At 43.3% G+C, this 17,328-nt stretch overlaps 1 protein-coding gene across 2 annotated transcripts; it reads right to left on the bottom strand.

The window, feature by feature from the left end:
• F3 (coagulation factor III, tissue factor) lies at positions 1-12,567 on the bottom strand. Of its 2 annotated transcripts, XM_025379124.1 has the most exons (6): positions 12,247-12,567; positions 10,968-11,079; positions 6,702-6,901; positions 3,755-3,933; positions 2,985-3,147; positions 1-1,283 (listed from the first exon to the last, which is right to left on the bottom strand). In XM_025379124.1, exons 1-6 carry the CDS (start codon positions 12,344-12,346, stop codon positions 1,147-1,149), a joined length of 891 nt encoding a protein of 296 aa, XP_025234909.1. In that variant the 5' UTR covers positions 12,347-12,567; the 3' UTR covers positions 1-1,146. The 2 variants fall into 2 exon arrangements, with proteins under 2 accessions (XP_025234909.1, XP_025234917.1); XM_025379132.1 differs by lacking the exon at positions 2,985-3,147.
• Positions 12,568-17,328: the final 4,761 nt, after the last annotated feature.

Consider the following 17,328-nt stretch of genomic DNA (forward strand, 5'->3'; position numbering starts at 1 on the left):
TTACACCAGTAACAATTCCCAGTCACCTTTATTTATATAAAAGTATATTAAATAAATTATCTCAATATATACAAATAGAACAATATTACCTATATAAATAGAAAATCCCCATATAGAAAACCCTTTAAAAAATTACACATACAATGTCAACCATAGAAGCTTTGAGTACCTTAAATCATAAACTCTGTAGTTTGTATAGTAGTCTTATAAAAATAGAGTTAGCTCTCAAATGTTTAACGCCACTTCAGTCAGTTAAAGTGCAGACTGTAAAGCATATTAAGAAGGTGCCCAGAATACCGACGTCTCCCGCACTTAACACATTCATACAAAGTCTGCCAATTGTTTTGAATTTCCAAATGTATTCCTGAAAAAAAAAAGAACCTAAACACTATATTACAGACATATGTTAGAAAAGCCCTAGAAATTCACCCAATTTCCATTTTACTTTCCTACATGGACTGAAGTCAGCCTCTCAAAAGCTTTTTGGCTGGGCACAGTGGTTCACGCCCGTAATCCTAGCACTTTGGGAGGCCGAGGTGGGTGGATCACCTGAGGTCAGGAATTCAAGACCAGCCTGGTCAAGATGGTGAAACCCCATCTCTACTAAAAATACAAAAATTAGCCGGGTGTGGTGGCGGGTGCCTGTAATCCCAGTTACTCGGGAGACTGAGGCAGAGAATTGCTTGAACCCAAGAGATGGAGGGTGCAGTGAGTCGAGATCATGCCACTGCACTCCAGCCTGGGCAACAGAGCGAGACTCTATCTCAAAAAAAAAAAAAAAGAGCTTTTCAAAAGTCCACCCGGGATTTTTTAAGGCATTTTCTCATTTGTTTTTGCTTGGATGACCTGGTTACTCCTTGAGTGCGGAATATATAATCTAAAGCATGTTATGTGCAAAAGGTGCCATAGTGTTAAAATTAAAACTTGGAATTGGTTGTAGTACCATTCGTTACATTTCAAAGTGACTAATGCTGATGTCAAAACCAGAATGCTAATGGTAGTAATAGGTCATATCAAGAGCTTTTTTTGAACTCCAGGGTCTTCATGCTCCGAAATACTCATTTGTGTTTCCATGTATTCTATTCTCTTAAAAGTTCTCGGTCACAGTGCAATACAGCATTTGCAGTAGCTCCAACGGTGCTTCCTTTATGCAACATTCAGTGGGGAGTTCTCCTTCCAGCTCCGCCCCACTCTTGCCTTTTTACACTTGTGTAGAGATATAGCCAGGATGATGACAAGGATGATGACCACAAATACCACAGCTCCAATGATATAGAATATTTCTGAAAAATAAAGGGCATCTAGTCAACTTGGTGAGCTCAAATCCCATTTATCAGTGGGCAAAATTGAGGGCATAACCCCAAATTACACCATCCTATTTTTGTGCAATTTGAAATTTCTTTCTTTCACTCTTTCCACCACACTTAGATTAGGAAAGAATTTGTCAAACCCTGAACATTTCAGAGTAATTGACAATGGCTAAACACATTTAATGGGCATTTAATAAATTGAATAATGTGCAGTCCAGAAAAGATATGTAGTTGGAGGTAAGAACAACGGCTGGAAAGAAGTGCCTAAAAATGATGCTGAGATTGATGGCAATGATTATAGTAGAAGGTGAACCCTAAGTGCAAAGTGGGATATCCAAAGTGCTACCAGGATTCGGGTGAAGAAGAGATAGTAACTAGTTGGTGCAGTAGGAAGGCTTCCTGCTGGAAGGGGCATTTGAAATGCCTCTCCAAGATAGAGAAGGGCCAAGGAAGCAGACAAGTGTGTGTGTGCACAAAAGGAGAGGCACTGGAATTAGAGCCAGGCTTTAGGACAATGACTGAAGGCTGTGGGTAGGATGGCCCAGAGGGAAGCAGGACCAGAGGCAAAGAGAAACCTCTCCCATCAGTGGCAATAAACAGGAGAGAACAGTTTATTTAAAGTGTTTTAAAATGTTCAAATCTCATCTTCACCTGGAGCTAGGCCATCATTTCTTTTCCTTTTTTTTTTTTTTTTTTTTTTTGAGATGGAGTCTTGCTCTGTCACCCAGACTGGAGTGCAGTGATGCAATCTCAGCTCACTTCAGCCTCCGCCTCCTAGATTCAAGCAATTCTCCTGCGTCAACCTCCTGAGTAGCTGGAACTACAGACACGTGCAACCATGCCCAGCTACTTTATGTATTTTTAATAGAGCTGGAGTTTTATCATGTTGGCCAGGCTGGTCCCAAACTCCTGACCTCAAGAGATTTGCCAGCCTGGGCCTCCCAAAGTGCTGGGACTACAGGTGTGAGCGACCACACCCTGCGTAAGCCATCATTTATATCCCCTGACTCTTTTCTTCACTGAAAGTACTCAGAATACTTTCCTCGTAAGGCATGGAGCAAGATGCACAGTCTTGCAGCTTCCTGTACGTCTGAATGCCCACAGCACTTCCAGTTAGGGACCGTTCCCCGCACAATGTGCCTGAGCTCCCAACATCTGCACACGCGTGGACACACACGTGTCAGCCATATGCACACATGCATGCGGGTATATCTGATATACTCAATCCCTTCCCTTGATGGGTTAGCCTCTATAGCCTCTGTGGCAACAGAGGGTACTCACAAATGTCTACCGGGTCCTGCTGCAGCTGGTCCAGAAGCCGCCCCAGAATTAGAATTTAAGCATGAAAAAATGCCCAGGGAAATCTGTGACTTGATGCTAAATCCTAAACATAGTTTGTGTATCCAGGGCTCAGCAGAGGGCTTAGCACATGGTAGGTGCTCAAGAAAACCCTTGCTAACACAAGGGCTCAAACAACACAGAAGCATTTCTAAATGTCCAAAATCTTAAGAGTACCAAGAGCAAAATCAAAACCAAAACAAGCAACAATAAAAAAACCTCCAGGCAGTTTGTCTTCCTGAATATTTAACCAAGGAAGTACATCCCAGCCCTGGAGGGGCTACTCCTCCAGAAGGCACCCACACCCCCACGCAAATGGCCGGCAGAGCCACTCACCTCTGGATTCCCCTTTCTCATGGCCCATACACTCGACGGGGCTGTCTGTACTCTTCCGGTTAGCTGTTCTTCGGGAGGGAATCACTGCTTGAACACTGAAACAGTAGTTTTCTCCTTTATCCACATCAATCAAAAACTCATTAGTGTTTGTTTTGGCTGTTTTCTGTAAAAAGATAGAGTTCTTAATTCATCTGGGCTCAGAGTCAATTCTTTCCCCTTCCTTAAGTCACTGCAGAAGTAAAAACCTAGGTTCTAAGCAAAGTGTACATGAACGTAGCTGACACGTGAAGGATTAGAAGTGACTTCGCTAATCAGTTTCCCTTGACCACTGCTAATAATGCCTTTTCCAAGACTGAGAAGATCCAATTTAGGTATATTGAGCCCTATTTAGCCCCTTTAGAAGATATCTGCAGTAAAAGAAAAAGGAAGGGAGTATTATGCATTGAACCAAAAACACATTTTGTGCCCGGGATCCTCAATAGAGGGAGAAATGTGAGTGTGGGGGACCTTTAGAGATGGCCGGATCCAGCGGTTGGCTGAGGAACCTGGGACTCTGCGGGGGCCCTGCCCAGAGTCACAAGGTAATGGAGAGTCACAGGTAAGACCAGGCCTGTTGTCCACCCCTCCCCACAGTGGGTGCTCCCCCTTCTACTCCACCACCTTCTCAACAACCCTGTTCTGCTTTTTTTGAATTGGGGAAGAAATGGGCTGTAAAACCCAAGTATCCACAATTTAAAACAAGTCATAAAAACAAATTAAAAAATGCTCACCTTTCCCGAACTTGAAGATTTCCAATAATAGAGTGTATAAATTAAGTCCTTGCCAAAAACATCCCGGAGGCTTAGGAAAGTGTCGTTCCTTCTAACTAAAGTCCATTCATCTTGTACTGTCACATTCACTTTTGTTCCCACTTGTTCAAAACTCTGAATTGTCGGCTGTCCGAGGTTTGCTGACACAAAGGAAATGAGCTTGGTTAGAACCAAAGAATTCTGTACAAAGTCAAATCCTGTTTCATTTTCATAATTGACAACTTAATTATCTCTCATATAAAACATCTACATAGAACCAGCTGCCTGAGAGAAGCAGGTGTGGCGGCCCGGAGCTGAATCCTAAGACATTCTGTGGCAGTGCTGTCCAAGGGGAAGACAATGGAGCCTCAGATATCATTTTAAATGTTCTGGTAGTCACATTAGAAAAAGTAAAAAGGAACAGGTGAAATTAATTTTCCTAATACATTTTAGTTAACCAAGGACAGTCGACCCCTGAATGACAGGGGTTTGAACTCTGTGGATCCACTTATATGCAAATTTTTTTCAATAAAAGTTACACCAAGTGTGCCTGCCTCCTTCTACCTCCTCCACCTCTTCTCCTGCCATGGCCCCTCCTCTTCCTCCTCTTCCTCCTCTTCCTTCTCCGCCCCTCCTCTTCCTCCTCTTCCTCCTCTTCCTTCTCCGCCTCCTCCTCGTCAGCCTACTCAACATGAAGATGACGAGGATGAACACCTTTATGATGATCCACTTCTGCTTAATTAATAGTGAATATATTTTGTCTTCCTTATAATCGTCTTTTCTTTCTTTTTTCTTTCTTTCTCTCCTCTCTCTTTCTTCCTTCCTTCCTTTTTTTTTTTTTTTTTTTTTTTGACAGAGTCTCATTCTGTCACCCAGGCTGGAGTGCAGTGGCACAATCTCAGTTCATTGCAACCTCCTCCACCTGGGTTGAAGTGATTCTCCTGCCTCAGCCTCCCAAGTAACTGGGATTACAGGCACCCACAACCATGCCCAGCTAATTTTTGTATTTTTTAGTAGAGATAAGGTTCCACCATGTTGGCCAGGCTGGTCTTGAACTCCTGACCTCAAGTAATCCACCCGCCTTAGCATCCCAAAGTGCTGAGATTACAGGCGTGAGCCACCATGCCCAGCCTCTCTTCCTTATAATTTTCTTAATAACATTTTCTTTCCTCTAGCTTACTTTATTGTAAGAATACAGTATATAATGCACGTAACATATAAAATATGTGTTAATTGACTGTTTGTCTTATTGGTAAGGCTCCAGTCAACGGTCAACTAATACACAGGCTATCAGTAGTTAAGTTTTTGGGGAGTTAAAAGTTATACTCGGATTTTCAACTGCACAGGGAGTCGGTGCCTCTCAGCCATGCATTGCTTGAGTCAACTGCATATATCTGGAATATAATCATTTTAACATGTAATCAATATTAAAAATTTTTGAGATATTCTATACTTCTTAAGTTCCAGTGTATACTTTATACTTACAGCATTAGCCATATTTCAAGTGGTCAACAGCCACATGTGGCTAGTGGCTACTATATTGAACAGGGTGGTAGCATAAACTATAACATTTTAGGTCCAAAAAAATGTAGGGCTATGAGAAAGCCCAGGAAATGTCCTTGGTACCTCGAGAGGCCAATTTAACCACTGGGTCTCTACAATGGCTCAATTATCTCATATGCTTTGGTTAAATGACAGGAAAACAAACATCAATTCACAGGCCAAATATGCATGTGCACATGCAAAACAAACATATAAAGTATTTTCTATCTTGCACCAACAAAGGATTTGAAGTAGCTTACAAAAAACTCAAGAACTATTAATATAAAAGAGAATCATGAGGATGCCATTAACTAGGCAGGAAATGAATGTCAACCATGCCGCAGTCACCAGAGGGACTGCTGACGCCGCTACATTCTTGCCTGGTGCCACAAGAGACACAGGCAGAAGCACCCAGGGGTCTGGAGGGTTTTGCAAATGGGGGCTCTGGGAAGGCAGCCACATTCACCTAGGGTCAGGCCCTCTATTTCAACCCTCAAAGTAGATAGCAGAGGAGGATGGTTGGTTGGTTGTCTGTCCCCCGCCTTCTCCACCTTTCCTACCTTGAGAAACTGTTCTCTCTCGCTGGGCCTAACACTAACACAACACCTTCATTCTAACCAGCTGGCCCTACAAGAGAAGCTCATGTCACTCTACTCAATGTGCTACACGCGTTTATCTGAAATGCCTAGATCAGAGCCACAGTTGCGGCAAAAGAATTTAAATCTCCTACCTGACAGGAATTCTCTTCATTCTCTTACTGGCTTCTAGGGCGAGCTTACAGGGGCAAAGGCTGAGGAGGAAAGTAGTCCACCTTCCCAAAAGCAGAACGAGGGTGACAGGCCGATGGCTGGGCAGGTGCTGGCACACCATGGAACTCAAATCACGGCCAAGTGATTGGAAAAGGTCAGCATGATTAGGCTAACGATGGGCTCAGAGGGAAGCCATGGACTTTCCTCATCGATTTATGACCATTTGGGAAAAATCCTCAACTGGGATTTTTGGTATGATAATGGGACAGAAAAATCAGGATATATGATACATATAGGGAAAAGCTAAAACCCCGGCCTTGGTGGATTTCCTATCCCTACCCCCTTCCCTGGCCTGCCCTCTCCCAACACACATTCAGGTGGTTACTGAGGACAGTAACAGGGTCTGGGGACAGACTCGGGGAGAAAGTTACTTGATGACACTGTCATCAGCTCCAAAGTTCTTATTCTGTGAACCTCCTGCCACATCTGGAATGTGTGAAGAGGGCTGTGTTACATACCAGTTTCCGAGAAAAAAATAGTAAATATTTTTAATTTAGTAGCCCCTAAAGGTATCAGATCGCAAGAATATTCAGACGTTTATAACAAGAATGAACAGTGGTACAGCCCAAGCGACTTACTCTCCAGGTAAGGTGTGAACTCTGGGGAGTTCTCATATAGAGGCTCCTCCGTAGAACCTGTGCTCTCCACATGCCCTGCCGGGTAGGAGAAGACCCGTGCCAAGTACGTCTGCTTCACATCCTTCACAATCTCGTCAGTGAGGTCACACTCTGTGTCTGCTGTGTAAAAGCATTTGCTTTTCCAATCCCCTGACTTAGTACTAAAGAAAGAAAAGAAGGAAGAAAAATAAATGGAACATTACAATTTGCACTCAATAAGATAGACTGCTTCCTAGCTGTGGCGTTCTGTGCTAACATCAGGAGCCCTACGATCAACACTAATGATGCAGTTACTGTGCAAGCACTTTGCTTTTTTTTAAACATTGTTTTGTAGAGATGGGGTCTTGCTATGTTGCCCAGGCTGATCCTTCTGTTTTGGCCTCCCAAAGTGCTGAATTTACAGGTGTGAGTCATCATACCTAGCAACACTGAGCACTTGGGATGCATGTTTGAGTCCTCATAGCAACCCAGGGGATGGCTCTCTAATTTGCCCTGTTTTTACAAATGAGGCAACTGAGACAAAGTGAGATTGGGTGACTAGCTGAAAATCACACAGCTGGACTTTGAACCAGATAGCTATTTGACTCGTGGATCTGTACTCTTAACCATTTTGTTAAATATCTTTCTTAGAATGTAGATGCTCTGTCACGGTTACAGGGCAGAAAGAGCAGTTTTCCATCAAGAGGAGGCAACTGAGACAAAGTGAGGTTGTTTACTATAGTCTACTTATTATATCGTATTACATTGTTTGTTATATCACGTTCTATATTCTATGTAAAATAGTCTACATAATAACATGTTATACATATATTCTCTCATGACCACTATTAATGCTATTATTAATCATTCATTGACTCCACTATATGCCAGGTACTCTACTGGACCATTTACCCATGTTACTTCATTTGATATAATCTTTCCAAGAAGGTATTGGATCTTTCTTATCCGTGAGGACATTGAAGCTCACAGACACTAAGCAACTTGCAGAAGGTCACATACCTAACCAGTGGCAGAGCTGGGTCTGTTTGCCCCATTATACTACATGCCTCCCTTGCTTTTGCAAGATGCAAATCCATCCCAACCAAGATTACAGAATGACAGTACAGGTAGTATCTGTCTAACAAAGTCTGAAACTAAAAAACTAAAGACAGATTGTTCTTTTGTGAGACGTCATTGAAGGGTAAATGATTTAAAGGACTTCTAAAATGAAATTCTTCTAAATGACCAAAATAATAAATAGGTGAAGTGTCACTGCAACTTGATTCACACACTTCTGTCCCATGGAAAGTGACAGTTATGCTGCTCTTCCCTTTGGCATTCCTGACTACCAGAGGCAGACCCATCGTTCAAGGCCAGGTCCCAACTCCACCTGCTCCAGGAATCTCCAGATCTCCCTGCTGAGCATTTACATCTCCCTCCCCTGTCCCCCAGCATGAGTTCCTCCATGATGCTGTTAATATGAACACAGTCGGCCTGGTACGAGGGGTGCGTGCCCTTGTGTGCTCTGTCAAGCAACAGGGCTGTCGGGTCTCGCTGACTATTAGATGGTTTGTATTTACAGGTTGAATTAATACATAATCTTGAGGAAAACAAGGCATCATGTGAATTCCATTGTCTAAATTCACACATAAAAGCCATAAATATATTTTCTTTCAAAATCTGAACTAAGTAACCAGGCCAAAAGGATTTGGGTAAACACATTCTTTATCCTAAAGTGCACAAACTAAGATTGATATTGAAATATTTTGGTTTCTATTTATTTAATTTTATGTGATAAAAGGAGAGAGGCTATTTTGTTCCAGAATGACCAAAATGTGTTTTATTATATCATTTCCATTTCAAAAAGCAAATGAGACTACGCTGTTTCCTTTTTATCACTACAGCAAATAGTTGTTCAGATAACAGGAGAAAGTCTCCTAGGGCTTTCTATGTACCATACAGATACAGTATTTGGTTCCTTCCAGCTCACAGCAGGGACCACATACTCTACAGCAAAATTTAGCACAAGGATTTACACAGTACCATGGTAAGTAGTAACTGTGTAAACAGGTAATGAAGGGACAGTTCTGTAGAAAATCCCTCTGAATGCCATTAATAGCATTAACACTTTAAAAGCCTCCAAGGTTCTTCCAGGCATTGCAAAACCCTCTGATTTGGAATTCTGAGTGGACTAAAAAATTCAGTCACTAATTTGGTTGCAGGTTGTTTTCCAGAAGCTTTGTAAATTCAGCTTTAGAATTCAGAACATTTCTATGGAATGAATATCACAGGTGATGGTTTGTGCAAAGGCTTAAGCCAATAACATTTCCCAACCACCACTGAAAACTGTTAGCAAAGGTGAAAAATGCAGTTGGAGCTCAAAGTAGGGGCTTCTGCACAGCAGTAGTGTCCGGTGGCTGGAGCCAGGCTGCAGTAGTGAGAGGAGTGGGGAGGGAAGAGGGGCAGCTGCTTTAGATGCTAACTGTAGGGAGGGAAAACAGGCAGGGAGGAAGCCCCACTGAGGAGATTCAGTGGGCAAGGCTTTCCTTCTTCCTCCTGCTTTGCGGCCTCCCATCAGACTGTAGCAGAGCCACCTAAGGGGTGTGTGGATACTGGGTAGACCTTGGTTCCAGACCTGACATGGGCACTTACCATCAGTGTAGTCATGAATAAATCCCTCACTTTCCAGAGCAACAGTTTCCTCATCTGTAAAAATGACTGCTCTGGTCCTTTTTAACCAGGAATCTCATTTATTCCTGGGGTGGGTAAGAAGAGTGCACGCTTCAGGCGCAGGCTGATGGAAAAGCTCCCAGGCCCTCCAGCACAGCAGCAAGGGATTGTCCAGTCCACAGGACCACCTTGAGTCAGCTGGCATCCCCCAAGCTGTAGCCCTGCGCTCTGATGTTTGCAGATCAGGAGCTGTGCTCACTTAAATAACAGCAGCCTTATAAAGTTCAAGAACTTACAGTTAACAAAGGCTTATGTTTAAAAAGCAGGTGAATCATAAATATATTCCCACATGTCCCTCAAATATTAGATTGAATATATTTAGGAGGTAAGCATTCCTCTCAAAATCTAATTTTTACCATCTAGAAGGAAAGTGTTTACCAAGGTAAACTTCAGGCCTGTATCAGAGAAATTAATTACTAATTATCAATTGGTGAAGTCTGAATTAACAAGTTTGACCAGAACTGTAATCATTATTTCAGGTTATGAAATTCCTTCATCTTTCTCTCCACGCCCCCACACATATCCACACATGCATGCACATATGCAGGCAAGTTCTCCCTGCTGGTTTGGCAACTGCTGTCATGAAGTTCATTTTGAAAAACAAGAACATTCACTTAAAATATCCATCGTATCTAGAAGTGGCATTCCTAATGCTGTAAAAAGCCTGGCACAAGCTAAAACAAAACAGAACAACAAAATACCTTTCGTTTTAGCTGGTGCTACTTTTGTACTTTACATAATTAGCATTAAAATAATTTCCACAACAGCTATTCTCTATTTCATAAGATCTCTACCAAGCCTCCTAGAACATTTCAAAAACCAAAAACTTGCCAAGAATATGGTGAAAACCATCAAGGAAGACATAACCTTTAGATTGAATATGCTAAATTATCGGCTCCTGGGGACAGCTGCCAATCAGAGTTGAGGCACCAAGAAGCAGAGCCACCCCAGACCCAGAGGGTACAGACAGCGGAGTATTACTGCTCTGCCAGGCTCCATGAGTCACACATTTGGCCTCTTCCACTAAGATCATGTATACTAGCAAATTTCGATTCATGGAGTCCAGAGATGAATGAATCAAACACTGCTTAAGGGCAATGCATACATTGGGATTCCTCCCCACCTCTTCCCTAAGGTGTTAGACATGGTTCACAGTCTAGACAGCAACAGAAAAAGACATCAATGTTTAGATGAGATCAACTAATCTATCAGGACCCAAAGCACACTTCAGTGCCTACTCAAGAAGGTTCACCTCTCCACGGTTTATACTTCACTTAGGAACTCTCCCATCATTTCCAGAAACAATTAAAACAATTAAAATGTTCTATCAGTTTAAGGTCTGGAAATGTTGCAGGCCTAATAGAGTATGACACGGGCCAGCGAATTGCCACGAATCCCTTCTTCTTTGTCATCTGTTAAATAATTTCTTCCAGTAATCAGCTTTAAGAACATGCATGTTCAGCATAGGAGAGTAGAAACATCAAAACACTTAATTTTCTTTTTTTGTACCTAGCTTACCTTATTTGAACAGTGTAGACTTGATTGATGGGTTTGGGTTCCCACTCCAAAATTGTCTTGAAATTAGTTGATTTCCAAGTTAAATTATATGCTGCCACAGTATTTGTAGTGCCTTTAAGCAACAGAGAAACAGCTATTATTACATGCACTTCTCAGCATTCGACTGTGTTGATGTATAAAACACCTTCCCACCTGACATCACCATAAACCTCACTTTTTATTTTTCAGCAACAAAAGCTTCATTAGTGAATTATCAAGAGAAAAAGAATCTTCAAATTTTTTCTAGACCTAGAATTTCTTCATGACAAGATTCACCTTGTAATCGCAGGACACCAGCAAGGATCTTGACATTTTCGTTTGAAATTATTCATGGGCAAAGCCTTGTTATAACTTGACCAGGAGGAACCCAGAGCCATCAGTGTGCCCGTCCAGGACTCAGCTCAGGAAGAGTCAGGTTCAGCCCGCCAGGAAGGGTTTTCAGTAAGTTATGGAAAAAAGGCAAATCCCACACGTGTGACAAGAGTTAGGACTGCATACAAATGAAAAAAGTCAAACTTCACTTTTTCCATTTTTATCTGAAATGTCTGTATCCTGAAACTTCCACGGAGACCCATGTTCGTGTGGCCTGTCACACCGTCGGCTGTATTGGATCAGGATAATTTATTATGAAGGTGTGCTTTGCCAGTACGCAGCAGGTCCCAGTCTCTACGCCGTACCGAACACCGCGTAGAAATACGGGGCATGCACAACGTTGTACCTGCTCCAATCTAAGCAGCAGTCCAGCCCGTTTGGATTGCCTCTACCCAAATCTAGAACAAAGATGGCCAGGAAAAGACCAGGGACGCTCTTTATTAAGGGAAGATGCACATATAATGAAAGATAATATCCAAATCTCTGCACGCCAACACGTGCAGACGCAAGCCCAAGTTCTATTATATTGCAGGTCGCGAATCACTGGGAAGCCCTTTCCCCAGAGTTAAAGCGGGAGCCAAAAGTCCGCTTATGCAACAACAGTCCAATTACTTGGACACCCAGAGCAAAACTCTCTAGCAGAAGGGGCAGCGGGGTCTGGGGCGCCAACTCCCTCCCTGCAACTCCCGCCGGCGCCCAAGGGACTGGGTTCATTCAAGCCCGGCTGGGTGAACGCAGCCGAGTCCCATAGGCGCGGGGGGCAACATGGGCGCCCCAGGGAACCAGGACGAGCCCGCTGCCAGCCGGGACTGTCTCCTCCCTCCTGCGTGTGGCGCGCCCCGGGCTTCCAGGGGCCAGTGCCACTCACCTGAAGCGCCGGCCACCTGGGCGAAGACCCAGCCGAGCAGGAGCGTCCGAGCGACTGCGGTCTCGGGGCACGGGACCCGGGGCCAGGCAGGGGTCTCCATGTCTACGAGTTGACCGCGATATCGAGCGGGTTCCGTGGCGCCCCGGAGGCTGGGGAGGTTGCGCTGCAGGCGCCCTGGGCCGGCCAGAGGGAGTGCGAGGGGGTGCCGGGAGCCCGGAGTCTTGGCGAGCCGGTGCCCCGCGCGCTATAAAGGGCCGGCAGCCAGCTTTCCCGCGCCTCTGCCCGCCCCCGGCGCCCGCCCCCGCCGCTCCTCCTGACTCCCCGCCCCCGGCCTGGGTCACTCGCCGTCGCGGTGGGCGGCCCCCGGCGAGTCCACACCCCTGCCCCGCCTCCTCCCGGTAGGAAACTCCGGGACCCTGCAAGGGGTGACTCACCCCAGTGATTCAACCGCACTGCCGAGCGCGGAGCTGCCCTGGGGGACGCAGGCGGGTCTAGGTGCGGCGGGGGCCCGGGTCCCCCAAGGCCCCCGGATTCACCCAGGCCCGCGACTCCGACGTGCAGCTTAGGTGGGCTGCAGGTCTATGGCAGGAAAGGGAGGGCGCCTTGGAAGGATTCTTCCCTTCCATTTGGTGATAAAGTGGGAGCGGCGGCATCTACAACCTTTAATAGAAAGCACGGGCTCTGGGCTCCGCTCGGGTAGCGGAGGGCATTTCCCGGGCGCTGTGCCCACCTGGGGCTGAGGCTCGGGACCTGCAGCGAAGTAAACGTGTGGCGGTGAGCAGGGCGCTCTCCCAGCCACGATGGCTTCTTCTACCCCACGAGGGTCAAGAATACCTGGCCTGCCCACCTCGCGGGGCCCTTAGCGGGTCGCACAGGAGAAAGGCGGTGCGAATGCCGGAGTCAGCCACGATGTGACCTGCTCGGCTCACAGGTCTGAGCGTCAGTTGACCCAGGCACCGCCCGGTACGACCAGAGATAGTGACTGAGGAAGAGCAGCCTCACATCTGGCAGTTTGCCTCTGGGAGAATTCCAGCGTGACATCTGCAGCTCTGTGGTTCCAGAGAGGATGGTTCTCACATTGAAGAAGACATCTGTGGGACTGAGTTCCACCCAAATGCAGAGAAACCAAAAATGAAATTGAAAAATGTAACAGACTTGTGTGTCGCTGGTTTTAAGCTTTGGTTTTTCTAAATTATTTTCTGGCTTCTCCTTCTGGGCTTTGCTGTAAAGTTGCCAGGCATGAGAACAACTCTTATTCTATTGAGTGGCATTTTAAGCCATCCTCTCAAAGGATCTCCTGTCGTTTTTATTATTATTACTCTATATTGCCTGCAAGACACGACTGGAGAATTCTTAGTGTAAGAATTGTTTGTTTCCTCTCTCCTTCTTTCCCACGTTTTCCCAGGGAAGTCAGTCTTGCATTTTAGTGCATACTAAATACATATTTCATATAGCTTGCCGAACCACTTGTTTTAACAGAATAAAACAGTGCAAAATTTTAATTTCCCCCCTTTGCCTGAACTGAAATAGCACATCCAGGTTTAGCCCTTGTGGACTTTCCTTCCTCCAAGCAGAAAGTTGCCCCTGCTGGTTTCCTCTTTGAGCTCTCTGCCTGCTCTGAAACCCACAAAGTTTATATTTGCAAAACTAAGCCGTGCAAGCCTCTTTTCATGCAGACTCTAGCCTGAGTCATTTTCCCTAAGAGATCTTCAGCTCCACCTGGGATGGGATTCTTTACTCTCTGGGATTGAAGGTAGCTAAAGAGAAATAGTTACACCTCAGGTTGGTTACAAGACCCAAGAAACTGTTGCAATTCCACTTGGAGTCACTGACTTTTCTGAAATCACATAGGGTTTTAAACAATGTCAAGATCAACCATTTGATAAGAAAAATGTTTACCATTGGATTTTGATATAAAATGTGCCTTAAATATTGACAAATTAGATGAATATTTATTTTGTATATCCATTAAAATTGTCAGACAGGAAAGAGAAGAATTCGTTGGGTGTCTGCACAGGCTTTTTAGGAAGTACAGAATTATGTTATTCAAGATTTTAAAATCTTAAAATCATTACTATTTTCAAGAAGAGGGAGGAAGAAAACATGGTAAATAATATTTCATTGTGAAATGCTTATCCCTGACTGATCTAACTGTGGCCAGATCAGTTTTTTAATGGTGCCAAATAGCAGTTGATTATAAAAAGTACATATCTTAAATTTCACTGTTGAAATGTGTTCACAAGAACAAATTGATTGTTAAAATTATTCCCTAACCTTAACACAATTTTTTTACTCCTGTCAATAAAGTCAAGCTTAGCAGTTACCAACTCCCTCCTCCATGATCTATCTTGGAGGCTCTGAGAAGTTCAAAAAGTTACTAAACTATAACGATAATCTCTCTGGCTTGACCAGTCCCTTTCCGATTAGATTTTAGGATGTCAGAGGGTGGGAGAGGACCTCACAGACATTCTTTTACGGATGAGGACCCTGTGGCCGGCTGATCTGAGTAAACTGGCTCGCCTAACCACGCAGTGCAGATCTGGTCTTCTGACCCCAGGGGCTTTCCTTCCATCACCAGGCTTTCTCCTACTCCCAATGAAGGAAAGTAAGACCAGGTGGTAAATCCATCAAATGAGTGATTAATTAATCCATCCATAAGCACTCGAAAATGTTCTGCATGTACGAAAACTGCACAAAAGTACAAAACTGCACAAAAACTGCACACAAAGTATAGAAAATACTTGCAGTTTGGGGAACTCATTGTTCTTAGGCAGAAATATCCTGATGGTTAGTCCTTGAAATAAACAGACAAGGAGATATGTAGAAGAGTTTGAGTTCCCTTTGCATAACCGGTGATGAAATGTGGTTGATGAGAAGTCTGAAAATGACTGCAGAGATGTTTCAGCCCTTCCGCTGTACTTTTATAGTACTTGCTGCCAATTTCACCGACTCAATTTCCTTGAGAACTTCACTTAATCTCACTTGTGTGTTTACCTGTTAATCTTTCCTGTTGGATTGGGTTTTTCGTCTGTTTTTTTTCCTCTCTCAACCCTTTCCACAATTATCAGCACATAATAGGCACTTAATACCTTTTGAGTCAATGAATACTTTATGACACTATGCGTGCAGCCAAATATTTCACTGGTGTTCAAGAGATGAAATCTGTCACTGAAAACTCTCTTTCTAGGAGCCGGGCAGTGAGTGTTTCATAATGCTGAGATTGGTAAGAAAATACAAATCCATCATGACTGGAAAGGCACCACTCGACAGCAAGCTCTAGCAGTCTAACCAGTGATTAATTATCTCTGCACCACCAGAAAATCTCACCAGGAGGAGAGATAGCTGAGAAGCAGAAACCAGATGCAGAAGTTTGGAAACTAGCTAGCATTTTTCCAAAAGACTAGATTCTACGGTGATTCCGAATATACTTCATCATGTGATGAGGTTGTTGATAGTTTTTCTTGCATACAAAGGCTGAATAACTTTTTAAAACCAATTCCTCAAAATATCTATTTCCCAGGAAAGACACAGGTTAAGATATATGATAGCAAGCAGAATTGAGAATAATTCAGAGAAACTTATTTTATGCATGTGAAATGGTAAAAAGAGCAATGAAACCATTTTACCCAAAATTCAGGTAAAAGGCAAAGTATGAGAAAAGGCCAGTGGGAATTAGGAGTTAGTAGGAACACAGAGTTCTGGAGGAAAAGGAAAAAAGTGACTCAGCAGAACCTAAGAAACATCTGGCAGGGTATAGTTAGTCATGGAAAAATTGGCAGTCATGATTATGCATTTTGTGAAAATAGCGATATACTAGTCCAACAGTTCATTTAGATAAAAATTAAATAGTTGAAAGTCAGTATGATAAAATCTATTATCCTGGTCATTCAAAATACTTCTATCAACTGTCCAGAATAGCTTACAGGAAGCTTTACTACATGAGTTATCACATAGCACCAGTATTCTGAAAAATATAACTTTAGAGAAAAACTTTCCAATTCAAGTCTTAGACTGGGATTGGTGTTTTCAGCAGACATCTATTTTTACAAACTGAAAGCTTATCAAACTACCTGTCAACTTTTATTTTGATGAACAGTAAATATTATTTTTATTATCTACATAGAATCGTGACAAAATAGATAAATCATAAATATGAATTGTATTATTTTAGTAGCAAAAAGTCATTTAAAATGAAAACCCTTAACCTATGTTCTTGTTAGTATAGTATTTATGTGACTTAAAATTGTGTATATGGTATCATTTACTTAAGCATCTCTTAATTCCTCATTTCTGTAACTCTTTATACCTGACAAATGCACTAAATTTGATGAACAGAAATTCATTCTTTCAACAATTGCTTGAATGTCCACCAGATACTGGGTTCTTTGCTAGATTCTGGATGTATGGAGTAAAACAAAGAAGTCTCTTTCCTGTTAAACATATCCTCATTCCTACTTATGTCCAGATTTTATGTTTGTTTGTTTGCTTTTTGAGATGAAATTTCGCTCTTGTTGCCCAGGCTGGAGTGCAATGTTGCAATCTGGGCTCACTGCAACTCCACCTCCCGGGTTCAAGTGATTCTCTGGCCTCAGTCTCCCGAGTAGCTAGGATTACAGGCACGCACCACCATGCCTGGCTAATTTTGTATTTTTAGTCCAGACGGGTTTCTCCATGTTGGTCAGGCTGGTCTCAAACTCCCGACCTCAGGTGATCCGCCTGCCTATGCCTCCCAAAGTGCCGGGATTACAGGTGTGAACCACCACGCCTGGCAGATTTTATGGTTTGAATGATTTTCTGTCAGTATTTGAATTGGATATAAAAAATCTTAACAGTGTTGTTTATTTACAAATTTCATTCTGTCCTCCCCCCAAAAAGATGTGTCATGATCAGTTCATCAAATAGGTATCTTTAACTCAAAAAATGACTTACAGGTTTAAAATATACATTCTCTGTCAGTTTGAATGTGTTGATGAACTCTCAAAGTTTTGAATATGGAAAAAACATGAAGCTCAACAAGAAAGACAACTTTATAAAAGGACAAGTCTAGCAGAAAAAGATAACCAACTAGGAGATTCCTCTGGT

This window comes from Theropithecus gelada, chromosome 1, assembly GCF_003255815.1.
Source record: "Theropithecus gelada isolate Dixy chromosome 1, Tgel_1.0, whole genome shotgun sequence".
In the NCBI taxonomy this organism is placed as follows: domain Eukaryota; kingdom Metazoa; phylum Chordata; class Mammalia; order Primates; family Cercopithecidae; genus Theropithecus; species Theropithecus gelada.